This window comes from Plecotus auritus (assembly GCF_963455305.1).
Source record: "Plecotus auritus genome assembly, chromosome: X".
NCBI lineage: Eukaryota > Metazoa > Chordata > Mammalia > Chiroptera > Vespertilionidae > Plecotus > Plecotus auritus.
The window spans coordinates 131,741,913-131,768,313 of NC_137784.1; the positions used below are offsets into that span (position 1 = coordinate 131,741,913).

Sequence of the window (26,401 nt, forward strand, 5' to 3'; positions counted from 1 at the left end):
GGGGTGTCCAGTGTTCCCAGGAGCCTAGATCAAGCCCTTCCCGAAATCCACACAGCTGCCTCCCGGATCTCAGAGAAGCACCTCCTTGTTCAGGCCGGGGCTGCCCCAGGTTCTGGGCGGGCTCAGGACAGAATCCCAGGGCCACTCGCTGGACCAGCAACCAGAGGCTGCCTCCCTCCCCCTCCTCTCTCTTTCCTTTCTGCCCTCTCGCCTTCCTCTGCCCGGCCCAGGGCCAGAAAGCCATTTCCCACCCCTTTCTGGGCCTCAGTGTCCCCATCTGGGCAGTGGAAAGTTTGACTCTCTGAGGCTGAGCCTGCCCAGAGACGCCCAGGGTCCTTGTGTGAGTGAGAATGTGTGTCCCTTCGCTATGTTCCCTGGGGCAGGGAGAGGGGGTGCTGGAGGAGGGGATGTGAGCGGGGAGCCGGGAGTGGGTGCAGCTAGCCCAGCCGTCTACAAGAAAATTGCTCCCTTTGAAGCTGCCAGGGGGGCCTGGAAGCCTGCCCCCCTCCTTCCCTTCCTCCCTCCTTCTCTCCTTCCCTCCAGCCCCCTCCCTCCTTTCCTCCCTCCCCGCCCCCTCCCCGTTGGCCCGCCCGCCCAGCCTTTAGCCTCCCTCCCACCGCCTCTGTCTCCCTCTCTCCACGAACTGCCCAGGAGTGAGCAGCTGCTCTGGACGGCCCAACAGACGGACACACGGACTGCTGGACACTCAAGCCTGCCAACCAGCCAGCCTGCACCCAGCGCTTCCCCTCCTCAGGTAGGGCCCCCACACCAGCCACTCACTGTCCCCACACCCCACACTGGCCTTCAGCTGCCCTGGATGTCCCATCCCTGGCTCTGTTGCCTCCTCACCATTCTCAAGAAGTCCCAGCCCCTGACCTTGCTGCCCCCATGCCGCCCCTCCATGTCCCTATTCCTGTCCCTCCTGCCCCCTTACCACCCTCTCCTGCGGGTTCCCAGGATGCCTGCGGGGTCCCAGGGCACCGCTGCAGGCTCTCAGTCTGTGCCCCTTCGTCGCCGCCCTGTGGCACCCTTGGTCCTTGTCCCAGTTCTGCCTCTACTCCCCTCACTCCCCTCCCTCTTCCAGGCACCTTCTCCACCCCCCTTCCCTCTCCCCTCTGATCTCACTCAGTTCAGCTCTGCGCCTGCCCTCTCTGCCTCCCCCTCGGGGTTGTTATCCTTGGCTGCGGCCCCAGAGCATCACCAAGGCATGGTTGGATGGCGGGCACCCCAGCTCTGCCAGTGGCCCTCTCCCTTCACCGCAAGACCCCGGATGCACCCTGCACTCCCACCGGGCTCTCTCTGTGCTCTGTTTCTCCTGCTCACCAGGCAAACCTACTTGCTCAGGGTTTCTCCTGGCCCAGGTCGGGAGGCCCTCAGGCCTCCGCAGGAGCTTGGGCCAGGGAACAGTCCCCACTGCCCGGGCCCAGGCCTTGGCAGGAGCTCAGAGACTTGGTTCTCCAGGCACGCCCCAGGCACCCTGCCCAGATGTTCCTCGCTTACCCACAGGCTAATGCCCTGCCTCTACCTCCTCCTGGGCGAGGTGTGGGTCCACGAACCCTGGCCTCCAGGGCCCGGGTGGGGCTGCCTGGGTGGCTCAACCCCATCTCCTCTGAACCCCGTTGGATTGGGACTCAGAACTGGGGTGAGGCAGAGAGAAACCCAGGCAACTAGGCCATGTTACCCTGGGCCAGGCCTGGCTTGGGGCCCTTAAGGTTATGGGAACACTGGATAAATGTTTGGCTGCAGACCCACTTCCAAGCTGGGACCCCATCATCCCATCATCCCAGGCTTTTAGGGATGGGTGGACTTCAAGGGCTCCCTGACCAGCAAGCAGCCCTGTCCCCCAAAGGCAGCCCAGCCACTTGTGTGTGGGGGGCTGCATCTTTCGAATGGAGAGAGAGCCCCAGGTCTGAGCAAAGTGTAGCTGGCAGGTTGCCTCTAGGGCCCTTTGGGAGGGGAGGAGTGGCTCCTGCGGGTCCCACCCCCATCCCATCCATTGTACAGAGGGGGCTACTGAGGCCCAGAGCGGGGCAGAAACCTGCTCACGGTTGCACAGCCATTCAAGGGCAGAGCTGAGGTCAGGACCCAGGGCTTCTGACCGACAAACTCTGGCTGTATTGACCCCATACCACCCAGGGAATCGTCAGAGTCACTTGACTACTGATGACAATAGCCTGTGGTCAGCCGTACTGTGAGACGATCGGGTGGGGATAGCAAGATCACTGGCCCCTGTCCCACAAGCTGCCAAGATGGCTGGCACGTAGAGGGGCCTGTCAAGGGATCCAGGAGAGGAGGAAGGTAGAACAAAGTTCTCTGGGTGTGCCCCTGAGTGCCCTGGCCACCCCCCCACTCCCTGCGGCATGGACTGGTGTGGGGCCTGGGCACTGGTTAGTGAGGGCTGCTGAGTGCAGAAAGTCCATGATCCTCCAGGGCGGAGCAGTGGGTGGCATCGGGTGGGGCAGACCTCACTTAAGCCAGAGAGATTGTTCCTGAACAATCTTCAGAAGAGCCACTCAGGTTGCGGCTGCGGTCAGTGCCATCTGTCCTCAGGAGGCTCGTGCCTCTGTGCCCTCACCCCGCCCTGGCCTGCCAGCTCACTGCCCTTAGGGCCTGCCTGGGGCCGGGACAAGCTAAAGATGCTCAGGCCTCCCTCAGCACCAGAGAGGAAGGTTCCGGCGGGGCGGGGGGCGGGGGGGGGGTATGTCCAGGAGCACATTCATGCAGAGAGAGAACGCGTGCACGAGACTACAGACGTGCAGGCGAATGCTCCTGGCAACGCGCTGCTGCCTGTGCTATCCGCGCCTGGGAGACCTGCAAGGACAGAGGCACCTTCATGTGGCGCTTGCCCACGGCTAGCTACTGTGGGCTTCCTGGGGGAGCCTCTGAGGGCTGGACTGTGTGGTGCATTGAAAGGAAGGCGCAGAGCTGCCTCCAAACTGTAAGGGCCAGGCTGGGAACCGGGAGCAGAGAGAGCTCCGGTGGCAAGCCAGCCGCCCAGTCCAGCTGCCCACTGGACCACCTTCAAACCCCAAGGACCCAGGTTCTAGTCGCGCAGCCGTGGGCAAACTACGGCCCGCGGGCCGGATCCGGCCCGTTCGGCTGTTCTATCCGGCCCGCGGAGCCGAAAGAGCGGAGGGTTCTCTTGCTCTCCCCTCCACTCCTTTACTTTGAATTTATATTAGTTCACACAAACACTCCATCCATGCTTTTGTTCCGGCCCTCCGGTCCAGTTTAAGAACCCATTGTGGCCCTCGAGTCAAAAAGTTTGCCCACCCCTGTGAACATCCCGCTACTTTTGTGCTCTGCCTGCCCTGGAGAAGAGGCCAGGGTCCCCGTGTAGTAGATGGGGAGTCTGAGGCCCCACCCCTTTGCCAGTGGATCTGGTGGCAGTTCCGCGTCAGTCCATTTTAGGGGCCCAGAAAGTTGGGGTACAACCCTCTGATTGGTGTGCGTGGTAACTTGCAACCATCAATCCAATTTTCTCCCCACCATGGCCCTGGCCCATTGGAGGGGCGTGGACAGGGAAGGATAGGAGGAAAGGGGGCCTATGTAAGACAAAGAGTCTCCTTCGGCAAGATTCTGCAGTCACTGGAGGCCACAGAGTGTCGCTTCCAGTGACAGCGCCAAGTCCCCAGAGGAGGGAGTTGTCATGAGCCCGAAAGCGAGGGTCTGCAAGCAGGGCCTTCCAAGAGGGCTGCTTCCTCCCACCCACACCCTGGCCTCTGAAGCCCCACCTACTGGGCCACTGGGCTGCTATCCTGCAGGTGGCACATCCGGGGCCCCTCACCATCCTTGTCCATCCTGATTGTTAACAAGGTCTTCCCAGGCCCATCAAGACTTCATCCTGCTCCCCCTGGTCAGGTACCCCAGAGCCGGAGAGCCTGGGCCCTGCCTGGAGCTGCTCCACCCCACCACGCCTGTCTGCCCTGCTGCTGGGAGGGGACACACTAGCCCAAGACTTGCCCCAAATTGAGGGGCTAGGAGGTGACAGTGGCTCCCCAGAGTGCCCTGCTGTGAGCCATGGGGTGGGAATGAGCCCCTGCTCCCCTGAAGGCAAGCAGATCCGGGCCCTGCCAGCTCTGTCCCCTCCCTCCTGTCCTCTTCGGCTCCCACACTGGGCCACCCACAGAACCCTTTCTGTACATCCTGTCTTAGGGGAAGCCAGTGGGCAGTGGGAGGTGAACAGAGGGGGCTGTGCTGGGGGGATGGGGAAGGGGTCTGCTGAGTCCTGCCCTAGCCCCATGGCCAGGTCCTTCTCCAGCCTTCCAGACCAGCTCCAACTTTCCATATAGGAATACACAGCCCGAGGGTCCCAGGGCATCCTTCACCCTCACTGAGACTCCAGGCTCCTGGAAGCCACCCCATCCCCACCCCATGAGCCTCTTCCCCACCCTCTCTGCTCCAGGTAGGGGTAGCTCCTGGAGTGGCCATGGAGGGAATCTTCTTGCCCAGAGCCCAGCAGCCTCAGCTCTTTCAGATGCTGCTCAGCTCCCAGCACGGCCTACAGAGGAGCAGCACCAGCATCACCAACAGCACCCGTGAAGGTTCAGGGACTCAGATGACTCCCATCTGCCCCCTCCCTGTGGTGACACATCTCTTAGGTTTAGGGGGCGGGGCGCTGGGAGAGGTCCCAGACCCTGTGTGACTCTGACCTCACCCCGGCTTCTCCCTGACCAGCTGCCTCTGGGAGGTCAGATGGCCCACGGGGACACAGCAGTCAGAGGCCCTTGCGGCCATAGGATTGGGGATTGGGGGAATAGAAGCAGGGCTTGAAGGCCGGGGGCAGAGGGCAGAGAGAGGCTGGCTCTGACAGCCCTGACCCTGGAGACAAGGGAAGTCCCGAGGCAGAGGAGAGTGTGACTTTGATCCTCTCAGAAGTCTGAGTCCCAGCTCAACCTTCATTATGGTCCCCTGGGCCTTAGAGGCCGCCCAGCTCCAAAGAGGCCTGACTCAGGGAACCTTGCAAACAACTGAAGGTGAACAGGTCCTGGCTGCCAAGGGCTGGGTCCTGCCACAGCCGGGGCCCCTGGGAGAGAGCTGGGACCCTGTACGGGGAAGGGCTGTGGGGAACCCTGGGCCCAGGAAGGGAAGGGGCTACAGGCCTCCCTCTGGGGTGCCTGGCAGCCCTCCTGGCCTGGGAGCCAGGCCAAGCTCCCTTGCCCTGGCCTAGCTCAAGGAGAAAATGAGGCAGGCAGGGACCCAGGCTCTGGTAGGCAGGCAGAGAGCATCGCCCTGGGGGGTCTGGCGCCTGCTGGGACCTAAAATGCTCAGGGGAACTTCCCTGGCCTGCCAGGGTGATGGCTTTTGCAGGCAACTTCCTTGTAGACTGAAGCAGAGCTGGCCTTGTGCATATACTTGGGCCAAAGCAGTGCCACCTGACCCATGGACGAAGAGGGTAGGCCCCTCAGGCAGTGGGGAGCTATTGATGGTGGCAGCCAGAGAGAGGTGCTATGATTCTAAAGGATTTATGATGCAAGCAAGGGGGCGCAGGGCTGTGCTTTCCAACCACCTCATGTCCCAGCTGGGGCGAGGGAGCTGCCAACGAGTCTTCTCCAGGGACCCCAGGGGCTGGCCCAGCCCCTACGCAGCCCAGAGAGCGTGGGATCTTGCGGCTCTGGTGCCTGCAGCAAAGTCTGCAATTGATGGCAGAGGGTGGGGCGAGACACATGGGTGGTAGACAGACAGACAGCGAAGTCCCAGCTCCACCATTTCCTCCCTGGGTGGCCTTGGGCAAACTCGGAGCCTCATCTTACCCATTCAGCAAGTAGTAAAAAGCAGGGCTGCCTTCTATGGTCATTGGGAAATCATTTGAGTTTCCTGCCCCGCCATGGGAGGGGATAGCATCCTCCCCTTTCCTCAAAGATTCTATTTTTTTTTAAATATTTTTATTGATTTCAGAGAGGAAGGGAGAGAGAGAGATAGAAACATCAATGATGAGAGAGAATCATTGATTGGCTGCCTCCTGCATGCCCCACACTGGGGATGGAACCCACAACCCAGGCATGTGCCCTGACCGGGAATCGAACTGTGACCTCCTGGTTCATAGGCCGATGTTCAACCACTGAGCCACACCGGCTGGGCTCCTCAAAGATTCTAGAACATGGTGAGGAGCTCAGGATTTCTTCATCAGTGGGAGGAGGAAGAAGGGCACACAGCTTAGGTGCAGAAGGACCAGGGAACTCAGGACCCCCGGCTGACGCAGTCCATCTGTGGCCTGACTCCTAGTGTGGCAGAAAGCCCACAGGTTGACCCTCTTGCTTCCCTCCTGGCAGGGTGTGGGCAGGCGGGGATGGCTCTCCTCGATGTTAGGGGAGGGGAGTCTAGTTTGGCCAACACCAGCTGCCTCACCCCTTCCCCGTGGCAGCCCTTTGCAGCCAATGGGCTGGCTTCCTGCAGCCTCTGACACCATGTCCAGGTGGAGTCTGTCCTTGAAGACCCAGCTCTGTCCAGTCACCCCAGCAGCGCCAGGGCCACAATAGGAAGGAGCTGACCTGGCGAGCCACACTTGGACATCTGCTCCCCTTGTCGCCTGAGGGCACGCTGAGACAATGGCGGTGGGTTCAGGGTGGCTGGGGTACAGACACAGACAGGGTGGGGCTCAGGGACCAACCCCTCCTCACTCCAGCCACCAGCCCTTCGCACAGTCATCCCCACAGCATGCACATGTAGGCTTCAGCAGACCCATGGGTGGCACATGTGCCCTCTCTCTGTTTGACCCCAAGTGCAGACTAGAGCTGTTGGGAGTCTGGGGGGCCATAGGGAGCACCCTAGAGTCAGCCTGGGTAGCAACCCTGCCTCTTGCCTGCTGGTTGAAGCTGGGCCCGGAGGGTTTGGTGAACAGGGTTGAGTAGAGGAGGAAGGGCACCCTGAATCACCTCCCCCCCTCTCTCACCACACCTCACCCATGCAGTCCCAGGGACCTGGCAGGGCTGAGTGGAAGGTGGCACGCGTGTCAGAATTCAGGTCGGGTGGCTCAGTGGGGCCAGACACGGCGGGCTGGGGCCCAGGGATAGCGCCCGGCGTCTAGGACTTGGCAGCTGTGGGCCACACATCGGCCGGCGAGCTCCCAGGGCATGCCAGACCTCAAGTCCTGCTCCTGCCGCCCTTGGCCTGGCCTGAATGCCTGGCACGGCCCATCCATGTTCTCAGAGGCTGCCAATGTGTCTTGTTTGGCTGCGACCTGGAGCAATCCTGCTCGGAGGACTGTTCCGACTTCCAGAGGGCCAGACAAGAAGGGCCCTATTGGGTCGGAGGTGCAGGCTCCAGGAAGCCCAACCTCCTCCCTCGTTCACACCTGTGGGCGCCAGGCCTGAGGCCTCACAGCCATTACCACTTCTTTCCTTTGCTCTGAGGAGGTGGGGTCCAGAGAGCTCAGAGCCCGCTTTGATGGGGCTGGAGGCCCTTCCTGAAATCCTGGGGACATGCCTGGGGGGGAGCCGATGAAGGGAAACTGAGGCCCAAAGGCCCCGGGTGGTGTGGGGAGGTGGCATTGGGGGACTTGCTTTGATTCTCACACTATCTGTCCATGGGGGGCTCCCACTTCCTGGGCTTTGGCCTTCCTGCCTCCTACATGTGTGTGTTCCTGAAAGGGGTGGTGGGGGGCAGTGTGAGGTGATGGGGAGGAGGCAGGGGCATGCTTAAACTGGGGCAGCTGGGCCTGTCTACCTCCCCGCAATCCCCCACCCTGATCGTCACCATCCTGGCAGGGAATTCCTCCCCCAGGCTCTGCACTGCCCACGCTGGGCCAAGCCAGCCACCCAGAGACCCCCGTCCTTCACGGTGTGCTGAGAGGCCAGGCAGAGGCCTGGAAGCTCAGGGCCTGGAGTTGCCTGATCTGGACTCTTCGGTCTCAGGCTGAGTGACTCGGGGGGAAAATCTGTTCCCCTTTCTAGGCCTCAGTTTTCTCTCCCATAAAATGGAGGTACTCATTGCGCAGGACACAGGGAAGCCTTCCCCCTGGGCACCCCCTGAGGCCCCTTCCTGGCTCCTTCTGGCTCTGTGGGGGTCTCTGGCCGCCCCCTGCAGGCACGCTGTCCAGCCAGCCCCCTCCCCTCTGCATAGTTCTGGCGGAGTCCTATGCCAGGCCCTCGAGGGGAAATGAGGGCTGTGCCGGGAAGCCCGCCCAGCCTCCACCCGCCAGCCTGCCCACTGCCTGGGCCCAGCCAGGAACCGGGGAGAACCAGCCAAACCTTGTCCTCTGCCTCTGTCACGGGGCCCTGGTATAGGGCCTCCAAGCCTTCAGCCTCCCTTCCCCTCAGAGTGTGTCTGCGCTGGAGCCAGGCTGGCCCCAAGATGCAGTGACATCAGGCAGGGTGGCTTTGAGCTGGCACAGCTCCTCCAGAGCCCCCGGCCCCCAGGGCAGGGCCCGTGGACCCCTTGGTTGGCCTTCCCAGTGCCTGACCATCCTCTGCCCCCGTGGAGGGGCCAGACACCAGGACAGATGTACCCTGTGGAGATCCTAGCCATCTCCAGCTCCAGGCTGCACGGGGCCTATCTGCGCCTACCTCTCCCCACCCAGACCCCCCCACCCCAACCCTACCTATCAAGGTTGACTGTGGATCCCAGAGAATTCCAAGGCTCTTGCTGGGCATTCCAGCCCTGACTCATCCCCCTTGTGAGGGAGCAGCTTTGGCAGGGGTGCCAGACAAAGGGGGGAGTAGTCTCCTCCCTCTCTCCTCTTCCATCTTCTCTCCTGCCTTCGTCCTCCCCTTCCTGTTCTCTCCCACTGCTCCTCCTCCTCCTGGCCCTAGGCAGCCAGTAGCACCTGGGCAAGGGACCTGAGCAGGGGTAACAGGCACAGGAGGCCTAGACCCACGCCACTCTGTCCTGAGAGTTGCAAACTCGGGGGGAAGAAGGAGGGACCCGCTGTCCAGGTAGGCAAGCCCCAGGCCTTCTCCCTACCCTGAGCCAAGGCCTCCTGGGGGTCCCTGAGTCAGCATGGCCAGCCTGGGCTGGCAGAACCTGGTGGAAGCCAGAGAGGCTGGATGCTGCCCCAGTATGGGGGACCCTCACTTTGCTGTGTGACTTGGGGTAGGCAGGCAGCTTCTCTGAGCCTGCCACCAGGGGGCCATGCACTCAGGAGGGCGGTAGGCGCCTGGCTGGGGCCCTCTGAGGCTGGCTCTGCAGCTTAGTCCACAGACCCGTGGCCTGGGCTCCTCCTGCCATCCCTCCGCAGCTGTATCCTCAGGGACCATGGGAACCGAGGTGGGCCATGTGACCTGGGGCTGCAGGAGTACTGGAGGGGACACCAAGACAGGGATGGTTGAGAATCTAAGGGTCACAGCTGTGTGCCTAGGCCTGGAGCTGGCCCCAGGCACCACCTGGTAGCCAACCCAACCCCACGTCCAATGGGCCTGCCCAGGAGAGCAGTAGGTGGGTCCAAGCTGTTCCGCAGGTGCTGGCCTAGAGCGGGCAGAGCCCTCCACCCCCAGGCCTCTCTTCCACTTCTGCAGCCAGCATCCAGGCTCAGGGGGGCTCCCCAGCCCCACTGATGCTCCAAACAGCCCCTCTCCTGGCCAAGATGGGCACCAAGTGAGGGCCTCCCTGGGTGGGGCCAGTTTGGGTCTACCGGAGGCATGGGCCGTCGCTGGGCTCCTTGCCCACAGATGCACCCAGGGCAGCCTTCCACCCCCTGCCCCCCACCCCGAAGCTGTGAGGCCAGCAGGGGGGGCGGGCACTCTGATTCCTGTTGAACAGATAGGGAAAATGAGGCTGGGACCTTTCCGGGAAACCCTTGTAGGTGGGGGAGATGGGAGAGGCACAGGCCCTGGCTCCTGCCTGTACAGAGCCTTTGGGCAGAGCAGCCTCTGGCTGGGGGCAGCCTCTTCTGGAGGAGAAAGGAGGCAGGCCCATGTGGGTGCCAGGGGCAGGCTCAGGCAGGGAAGTGCCCCCACCCCCACCTCGCTGCCCAGCCTGGGGGCCTCCAGACAAGCCTGACCCTGCTCACCACCCTGCTGGCAGTCTGCTCCCCTTGGGGAAGAAGGGGCTCCAGGGGCCTGGACCCTGGGCATATGGAAGGGTGAGAACCCCAGGGCTCTTCGAGCCCAGCCAGGGGAAGGCTTGTGGGCCAGGTGAGGAAGCCGAGGCCCCGGGGGACAGTGGGGAAGCGGATGGGGGCCTGTGCCCTGGGGAATGCCCCTCTCTTTCTCCTCCTGCCTCTGGAACGAGCCCAGGTCTTGGCCCAGTGTGCCCAGCCTGGTGCCTTGGCCTCTTGACTTTTGTAAAAAAGATGTGGGTGCGCTGCAAGGTGGGGGGCTCAGGCAGGAAAGGAAGCGACTCATAATCCCTTAACTCAACCCCGACTGTGCCCACATTGCCTTGAGCTTGTGGGATTGGCCCGGGGCCACAGTGGTATCTTCAAAGCGTGTGGGGGGCAAATGATTGGGTTTCTCTCTCCGCCTCCTCCACTCGCCTCACTGACCCCCCAGGCAGCTGCTCGCTGACTCAGTGGTGTGTGTGTGAGGGGCGGGGGAGAGGGGAGTGCCACAGACTCCCTAACTGGGAAGACACTGCAATTCCCACTGAAGCCAGGTCTTGCCTGGGAGCAGAGGGGAGCGGAAGGAGGTGTCCCGATTCTGCCAGGTGCCTCCTGACTGCCCACAGCCACTCTCTCTGCCACTTGGGCCCCAGTGATGGATGGGGGACACAGTGCCAACACACACAGAACCCCAGCCCCTGGTGTGGGGAGGGTGGCTGGGGAAAGGGCCGATAGGATGGATGTGGATGCCGGCTGGGCCCTCCTGACGGTCCCTCCTCGCCCTGGCCTGCTAGGCACGTCCATCATGCGGCCCCTCTGGCTCCTCATGTCCCTGCTGGCCCTGAGCCAGGCCCTGCCCTTCGAGCAAAAGGGTTTCTGGGACTTCACCCTGGACGATGGGCTGCCCATGCTGAACGATGAGGAGGCTTCGGGTGCCGACACGACCTCGGGTGTCCCGGACCTGGATTCCCTCACGCCCACCTTCAGCGCCATGTGTCCTTTCGGCTGCCACTGCCACCTGCGGGTGGTTCAATGCTCAGACCTAGGTCAGTCTCCGGGCCGTGGCGGGAGGGCTGTGTGAAGGTGTGGGCATAGCCCGAGTGCCCCTAGCAAGGAGACACACGTCTGTCCTGTGGGATGGGCGTGGGAGGATGGGAGCGCAGATGGGTGACCCTAGACGGGCTCTGGGATCCTGATTTCAGTGTGGGCGGGTAGCAGTGGTGGTGGCGGGGTCCCTGGGTGCGCGTCTGTGTGTGTGAGTGTCCTCTGCTCTGAGCCTCTCGGAGACATGGCCTGGGCTCACATGGGTGACAGCGGCGCTGGCCCCCAGGTCTGAAGGCTGTGCCCAAGGAGATCTCGCCCGACACCACACTGCTGGACCTGCAGAACAACGACATCACTGAGCTCCGGAAGGACGACTTCAAAGGCCTGCAGCACCTCTATGTAAGCCAGCCCTGCCCTTTTAAAACAACAACAAAATTTTTTTTTATTGATTTCAGAGAGGAAGGGAGAGGGAGAGAGAAACAACAATGATGAGAGAGGATCATTGATCGGCTGCCTCCTGCACGCCCCACACTGGGGATCGAGCCCGCAACCCCAGCATGTGCCCTGACCGGGAATCAAACCGTGACCTCCTGGTTCATAGGTCAATGCTCAACCACTGAGCCACACTAGCCAGGTCCACCCCACCCTTTCGAAGGGCCTTGCGGAGGTGGGCGGTCTGCAGCTAGGAGTAGATCCGATGGGTGTGTGTGTGTGTGTGTGTGTGTGTGTGTGTGTGTGTGCTTGTGGAGTGCAAGAGGGACCTGGGACCTGTGGGTTCCTGAGAGGAGTCTGGAGGTGGGCAAGGAGGGAGTGCCCGGGGTCAGGGTCATGTGCATAGGTGTCAGCAACCACAGGGCAGGACGGGATCACTCAGCTTAATCCCCTTTTTGGCTGGAAACTTTATTGGTTTTTTTGCAAGAACATATTTCATTGTAGCCAGGGTACAAGTGGGGAAACTGAGGCTCATAGAAGCGCTGGGCCACGCTAGGCAGTAGTGGCATCGCCTGGCTCCGGGCTCTGCGCTCTGCCCACCCAGCTGGGCCTCAGACACCTGTGAAGTCCCAATAACAGCCACTTACTCCTGCTCTCTCTCTGCCTCCGCCTCCAGGTGGCAGCGGAGGGAGAGAGAGGAGAGGGCTGGGTGGGCCGGGGAGCTGGGCCTTCACCTCCAACGCCCACCCCCCCACCCCGCCTCAGGCTCTCGTCCTGGTGAACAACAAAATCTCTAAGATACACGAGAAGGCCTTCAGCCCCCTGCGGAAGCTGCAGAAGCTCTACATCTCCAAGAACCACCTGGTGGAGATCCCTCCCAACCTGCCTAGCTCCCTGGTGGAGCTCCGCATCCATGACAATCGAATCCGCAAGGTGCCCAAGGGCGTGTTCAGCGGGCTGCGCAACATGAACTGCATCGGTGAGTGTGGCCCTGACCCAGAACAGTCCCCGTCCCGGTGGCTGTCAGGGACAGGGACCGGGACCTCTTCCAGTCAGAATGGGTTTCACAGAACCTTCTGGAGTCTTGTCTAGAGGCATGCCCCAGAGCGGCCTAAGAAGGTGAAGAGACACCAGGGGACTGTAGAGAGAGGGAAGGGAAAGGGCCAATGCCACTAGACAGCCAACCAGGGCCTGCCATGGCCTCCCCCTTTCCTCCTGCTCCCCCTGCCCCCTGAGCCCAATGCAGGGCCAGTGCCCTTGGGGGCTAGTGATCTTGAACAACTAGGAGTTTGCAATTTGCCCCATAAATCAGTGGCTGCTTTCAGGGGGAGATAGGGGAGCAGGCAATTGGCAGGGTTCATCAGGCCAACCCAAGCCAGGAGGTCAGCAGGCCCCGGAGTGTACGGGCGGCAGCTCGAGCTCCATCCACTCTGGCTCCGGGGCTGAGGGGGCCTCTCTCCTAGAGATGGGCGGGAACCCCCTGGAAAACAGTGGCTTTGAACCTGGAGCCTTCGATGGCCTGAAGCTCAACTACCTGCGCATCTCTGAGGCCAAGCTCACCGGCATTCCCAAAGGTAGGAAGACAGCCCTTTCTTCCCACGCTGGGCAGAGCTGAGGGTCTAGAAGCAGGGGTGGGCAAACTTTTTGACTCGAGGGCCACAATGGGTTCTTAAACTGGACCGGAGGGCCGGAACAAAAGCATGGATGGAGTGTTTGTGTGAACTAATATAAATTCAAAGTAAAGGAGCGGAGGGGAGAGCAAGAGAACCGGATAGAACAGCCGGATCTGGCCCACGGGCCGTAGTTTGCCCAAGGCTGGTCTAGAGCCTTCTAGAGCCACCTGGTCTCCTTATTGGGAGGGCTTCAGTGGGCCTCCCCCCTGCCCCCACCACACACACAGCAGCAGCAGCAGCCACACCCTCCTGCATTCATCTCATTCATTGTCCCGGCAGACCTCCCCGAGACCCTGAATGAACTCCACCTGGACCACAACAAAATCCAGGCTATTGAGCTAGAGGATCTGCTCCGCTACTCCAAGCTGTACAGGTGGGCTGGGGCCCAGGCGGGTGGCCCACCCCTCAGCCCTCTTCTCCTCTGGCCGCTCAGTACATCTCCTCCTTCCATTTGCAGGCTGGGCCTGGGCCACAACCAGATCCGCATGATTGAGAACGGAAGCCTGAGCTTTCTGCCCACCCTGAGGGAGCTGCACTTGGACAATAACAAGCTGTCCAAGGTGCCTGCTGGCCTTCCGGATCTCAAGCTACTCCAGGTGAGAGCTGGGTTGGGGGGGAGGAGGGGGACAACCCAGTACCAAGTCCTCTAAACCTGGAGGAGGGAAGCAGCCCATGTCCCCAGGCCAGTTCCTTGGCCTCCCTGCCCGCCCTGATTCGGGCCCCAAGTAGAGAGTGGAACAGGAACTCGCTGTACAAGTGGCAGCTGCATGGTCTGGCCACTTACTCCTTCTCCCTCCGCCTCTGCCTCCTCATCTGGAAAGGAGCAGTCACGAGTCTGTGCTGAGGAAGAGGGGGAGGACGGCAGGGTAGCAAGGAGGGTGGGATGGGCTGGAGAGAGGTTGTGACAGATAAGCAGGAGGTGGCCTGGTAGATACTGGAGCTGAAGGTCTCCCAAGACGGCAGGGCCTGGGAGGTCGGGGAACAGGAAGGGCCTGGGGATGAACAAATACATGCCAAGACAGGGATAGCCCAGGGCAGGAAGTGGGCTGATGGGGTGGTGGTGCAGGGCCTTGCCTGGCGTTCTCTTCCCTGGCTTAGTTTCCAGTCAACGGGTGAGCTTGGTCTTGCCCAGCCCTGCACTAGCCCCTCAGTCTCTTCCTGAGCCCCATTCCCATGGTTGTCCAGCCAGAGCCCTGCGTGCGTGGCAGCCCAGCTGCAGCAGCCGCGGTGCAGGCAGTGCTGGGCTGAGCGCGCCCTCTAGTGGCCAGTTCCTCTCCGCTTCTAGAGGTCGCTTGTTGCATACGAGCGCCTCCCCTGGTCATTGGACGTCTTACCACCCACACTCCTGTCCGCTCAGCCCTCCCCGAGAGAGGGGCTTCAGGGAGTTGGGGGAGGCTGATAGAGGGCAAGTGCCCCTGAGGACCGGGAGGAAAAGGAAATTACCCTGAAAGTTCTTTCTCCTGTCATGCCCCGGGGTCCCTGGAATAAGAAGCTGAGTGGGGCAGGCCCGGAAGGAGTTTGGTGAACCCAGAGGGAAGGCCAGGGACCCTCTGGGAGCCCAAGGTGCCATCTTTTCTTCATGGACACCCCCACCCCATCCCCTGCCCTCACCCCCATGTGCCCCTCACCTCCCACCCACCACGAACCCAGCTGAACCCCTTATCCCAGCCCCTGGTCACACACATGTCTCACCACCATACTCCAGCCTTGGTTTGCTCCTCCCACTGGATGCAATGCTATGAAGTGATGCCCAGGTGGCCACCAGGCCAGATTCGGCAAAGGTGGTTGGGGCGCCAGGGCCACTGGCGCTAAACCTAGACCACGCCCCTCTGCCCCAGGTGGTCTACCTTCACACCAACAACATCACCAAGGTGGGCGTCAACGACTTCTGCCCCATGGGCTTTGGGGTCAAGCGGGCCTACTACAATGGCATCAGCCTCTTCAACAACCCGGTGCCTTACTGGGAGGTGCAGCCAGCCACCTTCCGCTGTGTCACCGATCGTCTGGCCATCCAGTTTGGCAACTACAAGAAGTAGAGGCGGCAGCAGCCTTTCGGTGGCCTGGGCCGGGTCTCTGGGGAGCACAGCGAATGTCCTGAAGGGTGAGGCAGAGCGAGGGAGCCAAGCCAGTGCCCAGCTGCACCCAACCCAGCCCCACCCCGACCCCCAACCCCCCACTCGCTGCCCCCTGACACCTTAGCCCTGGTTCCCAAGCATGCAGGTGGGGCACGAGGCCCAGACCCCATCACAAGTCCCCTTGGCTTCAGAGCTGCCCCTCCCCCAATCATAGCCATTCAGAGGGGCTCCCACCAAATTTTCTTCCATTTCACCCTGAAACCAAATTGTCTGAAGCTCCAATCCAGGGAAACCAGTCCCTGGGTCTGGGGGACGGGAGGGGATAAGCAGGGATGGAGATAGCAGACCCCTCCGAGCCCACCGCACCTGCCTGGGGCACAGTCCTCCTTCACATGAACTTGCAGCTTCCAGCCCTCATTGGCCTGGTCTGCCATCCTTGGCCTCAAATGGGCCCCCACCTTTATGCAAGTTCATGGCCCATCCATCGGAGCCTCCTTGCTCTACTGACTCTTAGACCAGTCCTCTCTCTCTCTCTCTCTCTCTCTCTCTCTCTCTCTCTCTCTCCTCTCTTACATCCTTGGGCTAGATCTGGTCTCTGTCACAATAGGCCTCTGCCCAGTTCCCACCCAGGCAAGCCAGTGCGTGGGGTGCAGCTGCCCCCCACACCAGTCTGCCCTGCCCAGGCCTCTCCCCTAAGCCTGGGCCTGCAGGCGACAGATGGAGGTGATGCACCCGCCCATGCTCTAGTCATGAGGGGAAGCATTGGGCTCAGTCAGACCCTGGAAGTCAGGCCCCCAGGAGGGGCCCAGCATCCCACTGGAGTCCCAAGCACGCTTTTCATTGTCCCCCTTCCCCCATGATGGCTAGGTCTCCCCACCCTCCACCCCCGCCTCGCTCCCGGCCCTTGGTGTGGGGTTTCAAGCTTGAGGAAGGGCTGCTTCTGAGGTCGGATGCTGTCTTTCAATTAAAGAAACACTGTGCAATATGGCTCTATGTGTCATTGTTCTCAGGGTGGCACTGGGGGCCACCTCTGGCCTGCTGCCGGGCTCTGCCTTTCTATGCCCCCTCCAAGCCTGGGGCTTTGTCTTTGCTGCTTTCCCTGAAGGTCCTGCGCACCTCCAGGGGCTATACAAGAGGCCCTGGTGACCAGGTGGGAGGCCATGGCCTGGCCCCTTCCCCTCCCTTCTAGGCACTTCTACTGCCCCAGCTGTCCTTAGACTGGGCTCCTGGAGCAGCCCACCCCGGTGGCATCTGCCCTTTCAGAGTGGAGTGTTCGCCAGGCACCTGCAGGCTGCAAGAAACCAGGCTAGACCCCTTCCAGGGGAGCCAGGAAGTCCTAGGGGGTCCCCTGACTGCCCCTCTTTTATAAAATATATTTTTATTGATTTCAGAGAGAAAGGGAGAGGGAGAGAGAGATAGAAACATCAATGATGAGAGAGAATCATTGATTGGCTGCCTCCTGCACGCCCCACACTAGGGATCGAGCCCACAACCCAGGCATGTGCCCTGACCGGGAATCGAACTGTGACCTCCTGGTTCATAGGTCAACGCTCAACCACTGAGCCACGCTGGCCAGGCGCCCAATTGTCCCTCTTGATGGGCTCCTGTGTCAGCACCAGGAGGCGCACTCCGGGGCAGGGCAGGGCGCTTTGTGCTGTGTGTGCCCACCTGTGCTGGCCTGGCCCAGGTTCCCAGCACAACCTCCACCCCGTAAGGCACACCGCGTGCCAGCTGAGCCACGCCCAGGCTGCAGTGTGCTGGCGTCAGTCCCAAGAGAAGATCCAGAGCACAGCCGGGAAATCCTGCTCACCGGACACGGGTGGGGGGACAGTCCCCAGAGCAATGCCCTCTCGGCACGCCCAGAGGGCTGAGGTGGCAGTGGGCTGGATCCTGGCTGGTCTTTCTTTGTGCTACATGAGGGGGCTCTGTCTCTAGTGGTGGGACCCGGGGCTTCCCGTGGCAGCCACAGGCCACTCACGAAAATAGAGCAGGCAGGGCCCACTGGGAGTGGCAGCCCAGGAGAGGAGCCCGGAGACTCAGCACCCCGCCTCCCACACACGGCCACCTGCCCTTCCACCTGGCCTGGCACCGGGACACCCGGTGTTCCCAGGTTTCTCCTTTTGGGGATGGGAGGCACTGCTCACAGTGGCAGCCCAGCGATAGAATGTCACCCGTCGGCATCATAGCACTATTCTGGGCCATGTGCTCCACAGCCCAGCAATCTCTGCTGAGCTGGGCAGGCTCAGGGCAAGGGCACTGGCCCAGGGCCAGGAGTCAGGGCCTCGGTCAAGTCCCCTCGCTGGCTGGGAGGAGGGGCAGTCGGCACTGTGGGCCTGGTGGAGCCAGAAACCTGGAGCCCTCAGGCCCTTTCTCCGTGTGCTGGTCTTGGCACCTGACCTGTTATGCGGGCCCAACACAGCCCCTCCTCCCTGTGGGTCTCTGTCTTCTCACCCTCCCTTCCTCCCTCCCTCCCTCCTTCCCAGCCTTCCTGCCATTCCTTTCCTCTCTGCCTCCCTCTCACTGGGAAAGCAGGTGCCACAACAAGCTAGTGAGACAAGAGTGATAAGGCTGTTAGGCGCAGAGGAGACCCCTGTGGCTGGACCCCAGGGAAGGGGTCTATAGGCTTAATGGGTCACCCCTCCCCATAGGGAACAGTGCCCTGCAGGCAGGACCAACATTGTGCCCAGACCAGAGCCTGTGAGGCACCCAGGAGAATGGTTGGGCCCCAAGGCAGAGTCAGCCCCAAAGGGCTTGGATCGAGCCAGCCCCAAAGGGCTTGTGGGTCCTGGTTGGAGGGGAGAGCTCCCCACCCACAGCAATTGGTCAAAGACGAATTACTTAGCCTCACTCTGATATCAAGTGTGTTGCAAACTATTAGATGATGAATAATAATAGGAAGAACAAGGGGAATATGAATGCAAAAGTTGAAACTGATGGGACTTTAAGAAAAAACACCCATGGCAACATCAAGTTTACTACTCTGGCCGGCTAACAGCTGCCATGTACAGTTTCACGTACACTTCATACATCCTCCTAGCGGAGCTCAGGGTCCGGCTCCAGTCACAGGAATCCCAGGGTGGCAAAGCTGCGGAGGGCTGGCCTGGGCATGCTAAACTATAGGTGGATCGGTGGGCTGAGGGGGGCTCAGTTAGAAAGTGCGGGAAAGCTGGGGGAGGGGCCTGCTTCCAGCCCGATCTTGGGTTGAGCAGGAACCCCTGGACTTGGTGACTGATTGTTCATGGGGTGAGAGGAAGGGAGTGGGCAGGGTGAGAGTGTGGTGCTCCAATTGAGGCCCCTGGAGAGATGCCACCTGAGGGCTGGGAGCACCCCAGGAGTGGTGGGTGTGCACGTGCAGTTCAGAGGAGGGGTGTGAGCCCCAGGGCCCGCTGGAGCTGGTGCACACAGGCATGCACATGCGCACACACACGCTGGGCAATGAAAGTCATGGGAACAGCTCCGTTGGAGGGGGGGACAATCCCATGAAAGGAGAGGCCGCCAAGGAGTGGACTCTGAATGACATGGGGCTGGGCTGGGGGACATTTCCGAGTACTTATTACTAGTCAGGTGCCTTCTGGAGGTGGCAGGGCCCAGCTGGAGACTAAGCCAAATCCACTGCTTAAGTTTAGACGAGTCAGGGCTTGTCCGAGGGGCAGTTGGCCAGGTGTCCACAGGCTATGGCCAGGGATGGAGGCAGGGCCCCTCAGAAGAACAACCCCTCCTTGAAGAACCTGAAGGGTCAGAGGAGGGGCTGCTCTGAGAACTTGGGGGGGGGGCAGTGTTCATCCACCACTAGTCCCCCTGTGGTCTCTAGGCCCCGTCCTGGTGGGCTCTGGGCTCCAGTCTCAAGCTTCACTCTGAACACGTGGGGCAGGGCACCATCTCCAGGGTGGCACAGAGCCGCTGAAGGGCCCCAGTGCCCACTGCACATGGGCTGCCAGGACAGGGCAGGAGTGCCCGGAGGCTGGAGCCTGTCTGGCAAGAGGGAGTTGTGCTCAGAGGACCACCTCCTTGTAGCCAGTCCCGAGCTGCTGGGAAAACAGAAGGGAAGTGTGCCTCGGGCTGAGCCAGGCCCAAGCTGGTGTGTTTCTTGTGGTGGCTGTAAAAAAAGATCACTAGCTGGTGGCTTCGAACAGAGATGGACTCTCATGGTTCTGGAGGCCAGGAGTCCAAAGTCAAGGTGTTAGCAGGGCCATGCACCTGCTGAAGGCTCCAGCTTCCGGTGATTGTGGGCATCCCTTGGCTTGTGGCTGCATCACTCCAGTTTTTGCCTCCATCTTTACACGACCTCCTGCTATGTGAATGTGTGTGTCAACTTTCCTCCTGCCTCCCTCTTTACGGACACCTGTCACTGCATTCAGGTCCTGCCGAGATAATTCAGGGTGATCTCTCCATCTCAACATCCTGAAGTTAATCACATCTGCAAAGTCCTTATTTCCAAAGAAGGTCTCAGTCCCATTCCAGAGATGGGGGCTTGCACATCTCACTGGAGGCATTTCCACCTGTCATGGGGCTGCAGGTCAGCACTGATGGTCCCCAAACTCTTGGGGAGGGGTTGTCTGTAATCTCAGACAGAGAAAGAGTGTGCACACAGAGAAGAAAGGAAGCCCGGGGCCCAGCCAGAGGTTCTCCCACTTCAATGGTGGACTGAGGAATTGCTGTCCCCAGATAAGGCTGTGGCAGTCACTCCAAAAATGGCAAGAGGGATACCAGGCAAGGGAGGAGGGGTGGCAGTTGCAGGCCCACAGAGAGGAGAAGCCTGGTGCTAGGTGGAGGCCCGAGGACCTGGGAAAGACAGCATTCAGGAAGTGGGGGAAGAGAATGAGGGCTAGAGGCAGGAGTGAGAGACGGGTGATGAGCAGGTAGGAAAAGGTAGAGTGGGCTCCTTTGGCAGAGTGTGTGAGGGGCACCGGCTGAGAGCCACCTTCAATAGAGGGCCAGAGGGGGATGGGATGCGGGAGGCGGGGGGAGGGGGTGGCGGAGAGACAGGCTGTTGACAATGTAGGAGTGAGGGACAGGAGGGGGCAAGGACACACTGGGAACCAGGGATGGGACAGGAGGAAAGGGATGGGGGAGAGTGCAGGGAAGTAGGAAGGTCTGGACCACTAGGCCAAGCCCCTTCCCCTGCCACACCCCCAGCCCCAGCTATGAGCCTCCCTGGGGCTTCCCCCTAAGCATTTGCAGTGCAGACCTAAGGCAGAAATTTCTAGAGAAGTTCTCCCCATCTACCCCTGTAGAGAAGGAGAAGCCAAGCAGGGCTGGCCAATGAACAAGGGCCATCAGTGATACATCAGAGGCTCCAGGCCTGGGGACTGACGGACTCCAACCACAAAATGGGGACCAACCCCTCTCCAGGCCCATTAGCTGGTTGGGGGTTGCTAGGGACTGAGGACCATGATGACATCCTGAAGGGCTGTGACTCTGTCCCTTCAGCCCTCCTGAAAGCCACATACCTTGTTCCTTAACCAGCTGACCTTGGCCTCAGTGGGCCTCATCAGAGGGGCACATGGCATGGCCAACTCTTGCCCGGGCTAGCCTTGGGCAGTGCCCCCGGGCCAGGGGAAGAGGCACAGGAGCACAGGTGGGTGATCCCTGCCTCAAACTCTCTCCCCTTCCCATCAAGAGGGGGCCTGTGCCAAGCACAGGAAGAGAGGGGCCGCCTGGAACTTAGGCAGCTGGCTCCCAGCTCTGGAAGTGGGGCGGACTTCACATGCTGGTGCTAATGCTGCCATGTGGACAGCAGCCATCAGTAAAATGAACATGCCCCCAGGGGCGATCAGGGACGAGGCTATCACCTCTCCTAGCCCATTAGCTGCTTGGGTCTCAGAGGGAAGGCAGTGATGGAGTCCCAAGGGAGTCTTCTCTCTTTTCTTCAGCCACTTCCAGGCCTGCACATGTGGGCCACCCCCTGCCCCTCTGCGCCCCCATTTCTTCCTCACTCCTGTCCTCCCACAGATGCCCACACCTGTCTACTGGGAGGTAGAGCTATGACTGAGGTGTTTGCTATCAGCCAGGGTGCACCCCCTGCCCAAGGAAGCAGCCTGCCCCTACTTCCTCTGGCTCTGGGGCCTCAAGTCCCCGCCGGAAGGACATGCCCAAGGAGCCTGTCCCACTGCGAGAGGCCAAGAAGGGGATCCAACCTGAATCTGGCAGGGAGGGGGGCTCTGAGGCTCTCAGGAGGTGCTCCCATCATTCGGAGCTCCTCTTCCATCGTGTGGGTGCCCAGGGGCGGCTGGCACCCCATCTCCCAGCCAGGTGAAAGTCTAGCTTTGCAACTGGCGCTCAAGTGAGGTCTGGTGCCCCTCCAAGTGTGGGATGGCAAGAACAATTCCAAAGACACAGAAGCACGGAACAGACTGTGGAACCTCAGAGGGAAGGCAGGGGAGGGAGGGTGGGTGGGAAGAGATCAACCAAAGACCTTGCATGCATATATGCATAACCCATGGACACAGACAATAGGATGGTGAAGGCCTGGGGGCGTGGAGGCGGGCTAGAAGGGGTCAATGGGGGGTGGGAGAAGGGGCCATAAAGATTTTTGAACGTTAATTAATTAATATAATGGGGGGGGGGAAACTCCAAGGTGGCCGGCTCTCACACAAGGACACAAGACTCCATGGCCAGCACCGAGCGTGTGATAGGTGTTCAGGAAATCAGGGCTGGCTTTGGTTTTTAGGTTTTCTCTGGGCACAGTGTGTCATGCAGGCCAGGCTCTGGGGCTGCTGTGGGGCCAAGGCGGGTTGAGCCCACAACAGCTGGACCCTGTGCTGAGGTACATTCTTCCCTGAGCCGCGGGACAGCCAGGTGGCTTTCAAAGAACAAACACCCAGGAGAGCAGCTGGGGTTGCAGTGGAAGGAGGGGTGTGCATGAGTGAGCGCTTGAGTGAGCATGTGTGAATCCACGTGTGTGTGTGAAAGAGTGTGAACAACTGTGTGCATCTGTATGAGATTTATGAGCGAGTGTGTGTGACAGCGTGTAATTGCGTAACTGAGGGTGTGACTCTGAATATATGTAAATAACTGTAAATGTGAATTTGAGTGACTAGGCATGTGTGTGACTAACTCTGAATGTGCACAAGTGTGTGTGAGAGCAGTGACTATCTACACTAATAAAACATATGTGGTTGTCACGCCTTCACGCCGTGACACCCTCATACCACAACGAGCGATCACCAGGAGATTGTGTGCACAGAGGGCGTGCGTGGGTGGGTGGGGCTGCGTGCATGCGCGGGTGGGTGGGGGCTTGAAGCTGCGTGTGTGGCACGGAGGCAGTTCCCACGGCTCTGCACGCAGAGGTGGGACCCCTGGCTCCAGCCTAACTCTTTGGGGCAATCCATTGAGGAGCCCCAGATGGGTGGGCGGAGCCTACCTCCTTGGGGCAATCGATCACGGGCTCCCGCACTGTGAAAGGGCACAGGCCAGGCTAGGGGACACCCCCCCCCCAGTGCACGAATTTCGTGCACCAGGCCTCTAGTGTGTGAATAATTGGGTGTGAGTGTGTGGCATTGTGACTGCGCATGTGTGAGCATACGTGAGCATGTGTCAGCATGTGTGGGGTGTTTGAACGTGTGTGAGTGAGTTAGCTCTGTCCGTGTGACTCTGTGTGAGTATGTATGAGTGTGATTAAGCATGTATGTGTAAATGTGTGTACACATGTGTGAGTGTGCATGAGTGCGTGAGCATGTGTCAGCGTGTGTGAGTAAGCATGTGTGAGTATGAGTGTATGTGAGTGAGCCTGTGAGTGTGCATGTGACCTCTGCCTGCACTGAGATGTGTCAGGTCTCAAAGGCTGTCCGTGAAACCAGCTGCTTCCTGCAGGAGGGACACACTGTGGGGAGGTATGACAGTCCCTTGGCCCAGGAAAGAGCTCCCGCCGTGCCTTTGTGCTCTATAGGTCTCTGTCACAGTGGTACCTCCTCAAAGAATCCTTCCCTTAGCTCTCAGCACCATCTTTCTTCCCCCCAATCGGTGGTTTTCCTGGGCTCTCGCCCACACTGTGTGGCCATGCATTTACTCTCTGCCTGCCAGCCCCGTTTGTGGTCCTTGCTGCGTCCTTAGCGCCCAGTTGGGCCTGGCACACAGGGTGCCCCAGGGCTCTGTTTGTCCAAGGCAAGAAATAATTTGTGGCTGTGCCAGGCCTCTTCTACCTGCCACCTCGTTGGACTCTCAGCCCTGCCTGTTCCAGGGTGGTGATGCGCACCAAGGGCCTGTCAGTTCTCTTGCCCACACACAGCCCCCTTCCTGTGCCACCCCGCCCCCTTGCACTTCTGCTGTCTGCTCACAGATGGTGGCAAAGGCCTGATGTGGGTTTGGAGGCACCCACTGTCCCTGGAGCTGGGGAGCTGGGGGCTCTAAAGACGGGTGGCATAAGCCAGCCCGCTCCTGCCTGGATGTCCATGGGCACACACTTGGGTCTCTGTCCACCCGACGTGCATCTGTGCGTTTGTGGGTATGGTCTTCTCTGCATTGGGTTTGTCTGTGTGTCTGTCTCCACTGTGTCCACGAATGTCTGTGACCCTGTGTGTCTGTCTCTGGTGTCTACCTGTGTGCAATGCCTCTTGGTGTCCCATATAAGGGGGTTCGTATGATAACCTTTTGGGGTCACTGACTTTGAGAATCTGTCGGAAGCTCCAGCTTCCCTTCCGAAAACGCCTTTATATATCGTGTTCCCAACAGTTAGAAGGCAGTTTCAGGACAGTCACCACCACCCGTCTCCCCGGCAAGGTAGGGACCCATGGATCCCACACTACATATCAAGTGGGCTCCACACCCCATTTGGCTTCAGGGAGAAGGACCCAGAGGGCAGGGGTCTTGAGGGAGGGCAGCCTGGTGCTCCAGTGGCACGCTCATAGCTCTTTCTCTGCGCTCCCAGTTACCAGGGCCCTCATTTTCCAGCGGCGCCCACCCCACCTCAGCCAGCACCCTCCGGGGCACAGCTAGACTGGGAAGGGCAAGCACCCCGCGCGTCCTGGGGGACAGAAGGGCGCGCACCGGACGCGTGGCTCCGGAGCCCCACAGCCCCCGCGCAGCGCGCCGCCCCCCGCGCCCGATCCCTCCTCCCTCCTCCTCCTCCTCCTCCTCCTCCCCCCCCCCTCGTTCGCTCCCTCCCTCCCTCCTCCCCTCCCTCCCTCCGCGCTCAGAGCTGCGGCTGGAGCCGAGCGCGCCGCGTCGCCCGCCGCTGCCGGTGCGGAGCGTGGGGAGCACTCGGCCGCAGCCCTCGCCCGCCGCGGAGGGTCGCGCCCGCGCCGCCGGCCAGGCTGCCCTGTGCCTGGGCCTTTCCGTCCTTGGAGCGGATCGTTGCCCGCCGGGCGCCCGCCCGCAGCGACAGCGCCCGCCAGAGCCGAGGCCGCGGAGGCGGCCGTGCCCATGACCGGGTAAGTGGTGCCCCGGGGCGCACGGGCGCCCTGGGGTGGGCGCGGGCGCGGGTGGGGCGGGGCAGGCGGCCCGGCAGGTGGCGAGGCTGGCAGGTGGGGAGACGCGGGTTCCCGCTCGCGGCACCTGCACCCCGCGCGGGGCCTGCGTGTCCTTGCGGCGCCGCGTCCGCGCGTCACCCCGCAGCCCCTGGCCGGCGGGCAGCGCCCCGCAGCCAGCACCCTGCGCCCCGCATCCCACGCGCACGCGCATCTGCATCTAGGGAAAAAGGCCGCCGGGGGCTGCGGGCTGGGTCCCGGGAGGGCACAGCCGGGGCGTGGGGCCTGGGCCAAGCTGGCCTCGCGCACGCACCTCCGGAGCTTCGCGGCACCCCTCCCCCGCGCCCTCATACTGTTATTCTCCCCCGACACACAGTCTGAGAAACCCGCACACGTTCCCACACTGTCCCCACACGCCCGCCCACACAGACACCCGGCCGACCCTTCCGCTGGCATGGGCTGTGCGAATGGCAAGCCGCCGAGGCCACACTTGGGTAACTCGTTCTCCATCCCTCCGTGCAGGGCTGTCCTCCCCCTCCTCACCTGTGTGACCTTGGCCAGAAGGCTTCTCCCTTCCGGGCCTCAGTTTTCTCAAGGGTTTAGGATTCTGGAATTTGCAGCGCTGGGGGAGGGGGCATGTCCCAGAGGAGGGCGCCCCGGATCTCCCCCTTGGACAGTCCTCTGATTTTCTCTCTGGGACCTGATTTCCTTGCTTCCGCTGGCTCTGTGGGGTTCAGTGGGCAGGCCAGCTGAGGGTGGGTGGCAGGCAAGATGGGGGCCTGCAGGGGGCCTGGGGGTAGGATTGGGAGATAGTGGGGAAAAGCTTCCTCAAGGGGCAGGGCAGGGCCAGCATCCTTGAACTTGATACTCCCAGGCTGGGGTGGGGGAGTGGGGGAGTGGGGCCAGGATTTCAAAGATGAGGCCCCTGGGCCTCCGACCTAAAGTGTGTCCCTGACAGCTGCAGGGTTGAGTCCAGCCTGCCCCTGGCCATCCCGGTCTCCCTGGCTCCCTGCAGGGACGTGGGTGCCAGCCTCACTGGTCTGTGAACATCTTAAGGCAGGGACTGGCTCTTAATCGGTGTCAGTTCAGAATGGAGTGCCCAGCCCAGCCCAGGTGTGGCTCAGAGGGAGCACAGGTTTCTGTGTGGCACGTTCACGACCTTGACCTCCCTGAATCTGCAGAATCACCCGCCGAGGGAGGCAAGGCCAGGGTTTTTGTCCCCATTTTTCAGATGAGACCATTGAGGCCCCGAGAGGGGAAGGGACTTGACGCTGCAATCACTGGATGGGCGGATAGATGGGGACACCCCAAGTCCAGAAATGGCTCTAAGCTGAGTCTCGCCATCAACGCCAAATGTGAGCTGCTGTTTTCATTGCCCCCTTTCACGGCCCAGGAAACCAAGGCCATGGGGGCTCATGAGAGAGGAGTTGGCATGCAGACCTGGGCCGTGGGAACCTCAGCCCAAACCAGCCTTCAGAGGGGCGGGCTGGGGGCTGCCTAGGTCCCTACCGGGCAGGCCTCGGCTGAGATCTGGCAGAGGGTCTGAGGGTGTTGGAAGAGGTTGGGCAGTTGTGGTCCCAGGGTATTGATTGTCCCTGCTGCTTAGCCCTGAGGAGAAGGCGGGCCAAGGACACAGCTAGTCTTGATCAGATCAACCTGGTCCATGCCCAGTGCTGCCAGGTGGTTTGAGCAAAGGGGCAGGCGGCTCTGGCACAGACATGTGGGGGGGAGGGGTAACGCAGGCAGATGGCACTAGGGCGGTGTGGGAGGGGGCTTTGCATGGAGCCAGAAGGAGAG

The 26,401-nt window shown here is 61.1% G+C and overlaps 2 protein-coding genes across 6 annotated transcripts in view; both read left to right on the forward strand.

Moving 5' to 3' along the window:
- Window positions 1-139: 139 nt before the first annotated feature.
- BGN (biglycan) lies at window positions 140-16,187 on the forward strand. The gene is made up of 9 exons (XM_080652212.1): window positions 140-340; window positions 652-754; window positions 10,771-11,022; window positions 11,307-11,419; window positions 12,218-12,431; window positions 12,916-13,026; window positions 13,405-13,498; window positions 13,583-13,721; window positions 14,964-16,187. Exons 3-9 carry the CDS (start codon window positions 10,782-10,784, stop codon window positions 15,159-15,161), a joined length of 1,110 nt encoding a protein of 369 aa, XP_080508338.1. The 5' UTR covers window positions 140-340; window positions 652-754; window positions 10,771-10,781; the 3' UTR covers window positions 15,162-16,187.
- An 8,141-nt stretch (window positions 16,188-24,328) lies between these two features.
- The window catches only part of ATP2B3 (ATPase plasma membrane Ca2+ transporting 3), a 76,884-nt gene continuing 74,811 nt past the window's right edge, over window positions 24,329-26,401 (forward strand). For all 5 annotated transcript variants that reach the window (XR_013959812.1, XM_080653812.1, XM_080653814.1 and 2 more), the window contains exon 1: window positions 24,329-24,568. The gene's annotated coding sequence lies outside the window, so the exon portion shown is untranslated. The remainder of the gene's footprint in view (window positions 24,569-26,401) is intronic.